Here is a 1,804-nt window from a genome sequence, read left to right as displayed (position 1 = left end):
ACAAATTACAGATGGCACCAAGATGGGTGTGAGTGTGGATTCTGTGGGAGCATAGGAGGGCTTTGCACAGTGACCTGGACAGGTGGATCCAGGGGACGAATTCAATAAAATCAGGTTTAACAAGACCAAGTGTTTGGTCCTGCACTTTTGCCACAACAACCCCTGCAGTGCTACAGGCTGGGGAAAGAGTGGCTGGACAGCAGCCAGGCAGAAAGGGACCTGCACGGACTGATGGACAGCAGGCTGGACATGAGCCAGCAGTGTGCCCAGGTGGGCAAGAAGGCCAATGGCTCCTGGCCTGGATCAGGGATGGTGTGGCCAGCAGGAGCAGAGCTGCTGTGCCAACACTGATCTGCCCCCAGCTCTGCACACAGACATTGCTGCTGCAGCTCCAGAGTAGGGAACACAAGGGCATCTCTGGAAAAAAACTTGGCTGGGAGATCCATTAGTTCCTTTAAAGCCACCAAGAGTGCAGCCCCTCATTGACACAGTCTCTGGCCACAGGGAAGGTGGAGACACACAAAATGAGAAATGGCAAAAACAATGACATTTCTTTGTGGACAGTATGAAAAACTAATACAAAGGAAAAAGAACAAACCACAACCAAAGCAACAAGAAGTATGAAAGATGTCTTTTAGTACAAGTGATTGGCAGAAATTGACCAGCATTTTAATGTCCCTGAAACCATCCAGTCATCAGTCTCCACACTGCAGCCTTGAGCTCCTGGTTCCTCAGGCTGTAGATGAGGGGGTTCAGGACTGGAGGCACCACCGAGTACAGAACTGACAGGGCCAGATCCAGGGATGGGGAGGACATGGAAGGGGGCTTCAGGTAGGCAAACACTGCCATGCTGACGAACAGAGAGACCACGGCCAGGTGAGGGAGGCAGGTGGAAAAGGCTTTGTGCCGTCCCTGCTCAGAGGGGATCCTCAGCACAGCCCTGAATATCTGCACATAAGAGAAAACAATGAACACAAAACAACCAAATTCCAAACAGATTGAAAACCCAAGGAGCCCAAATTCCCTGAGGTTTGAGTGTGAACAGGTGAGCTTGAGGATCTGGGGTACCTCACAGAAGAATTGGCCCAGGGCATTGCCATGGCACAGGGGCAGGGAAAATATAGTGGCCGTGTGCATGACAGCAGTGAGAAAGGCACTGGCCCAGGCAGCTGCTGCCATGTGGGCACAAGCTCTGCTGCCCAGGAGGGTCTCGTAGTGCAGGGGTTTGCAGATGGATACGTAGCGGTCGTAGCACATAAAGGTCAGGAGGTAATACTCTGATCCAAGAAAGAAGAAAACCAGAAAGACCTGTGCAGCACATCCAGTGTAGGAGATGTTCCTGGAGTCCCAGAGGGAATTGTGCATGGCTTTGGGGACAGTGGTGCAGATGGAGCCCAGGTCGCTGAGGGCCAGGTTGAGCAGGAAGAAGAACATGGGTGTGTGCAGGTGGTGGCCGCAGGCTACGGCGCTGATGATGAGGCCGTTGCCCAGGAGGGCAGCCAGGGAGATGCCCAGCAAGAGGCAGAAGTGCAGGAGCTGCAGCTGCCGCGTGTCTGCCAATGCCAGCAGGAGGAAGTGGCTGATGGAGCTGCTGTTGGACATTTCCCGTGCCTTTGCTTGGGGATCTGTAAAAAAAGTAATCATGGAATAATTGGGTTTGGAGTGGACTTTAAATATCCCAGCACAGCCTGGGGGCACTTTTCCCCTACTCCCTGCCCAGGGCTCTGCTGCCTGGAGCTGTCCCTGCCAGCAGCTGCTTCCCTGTGCCCAGGGCTGGGCCCTGCCAGTGCTGCCAGAGCCCAGC

The 1,804-nt window shown here is 53.9% G+C and overlaps 1 protein-coding gene across 1 annotated transcript; it reads right to left on the bottom strand.

Annotated features, from left to right (window-relative positions):
* Positions 1-669: 669 nt before the first annotated feature.
* LOC131096445 (olfactory receptor 14J1-like) lies at positions 670-1,602 on the bottom strand. Its single transcript, XM_058044782.1, has one exon. It carries the CDS (start codon positions 1,600-1,602, stop codon positions 670-672), a length of 933 nt encoding a protein of 310 aa, XP_057900765.1.
* Positions 1,603-1,804: the final 202 nt, after the last annotated feature.

The sequence above is a fragment of the Melospiza georgiana genome, unplaced genomic scaffold (genome assembly GCF_028018845.1).
Source record: "Melospiza georgiana isolate bMelGeo1 unplaced genomic scaffold, bMelGeo1.pri scaffold_29, whole genome shotgun sequence".
Classification (NCBI taxonomy): domain Eukaryota; kingdom Metazoa; phylum Chordata; class Aves; order Passeriformes; family Passerellidae; genus Melospiza; species Melospiza georgiana.
This window is presented reverse-complemented; position numbering and strand designations above follow the sequence as displayed.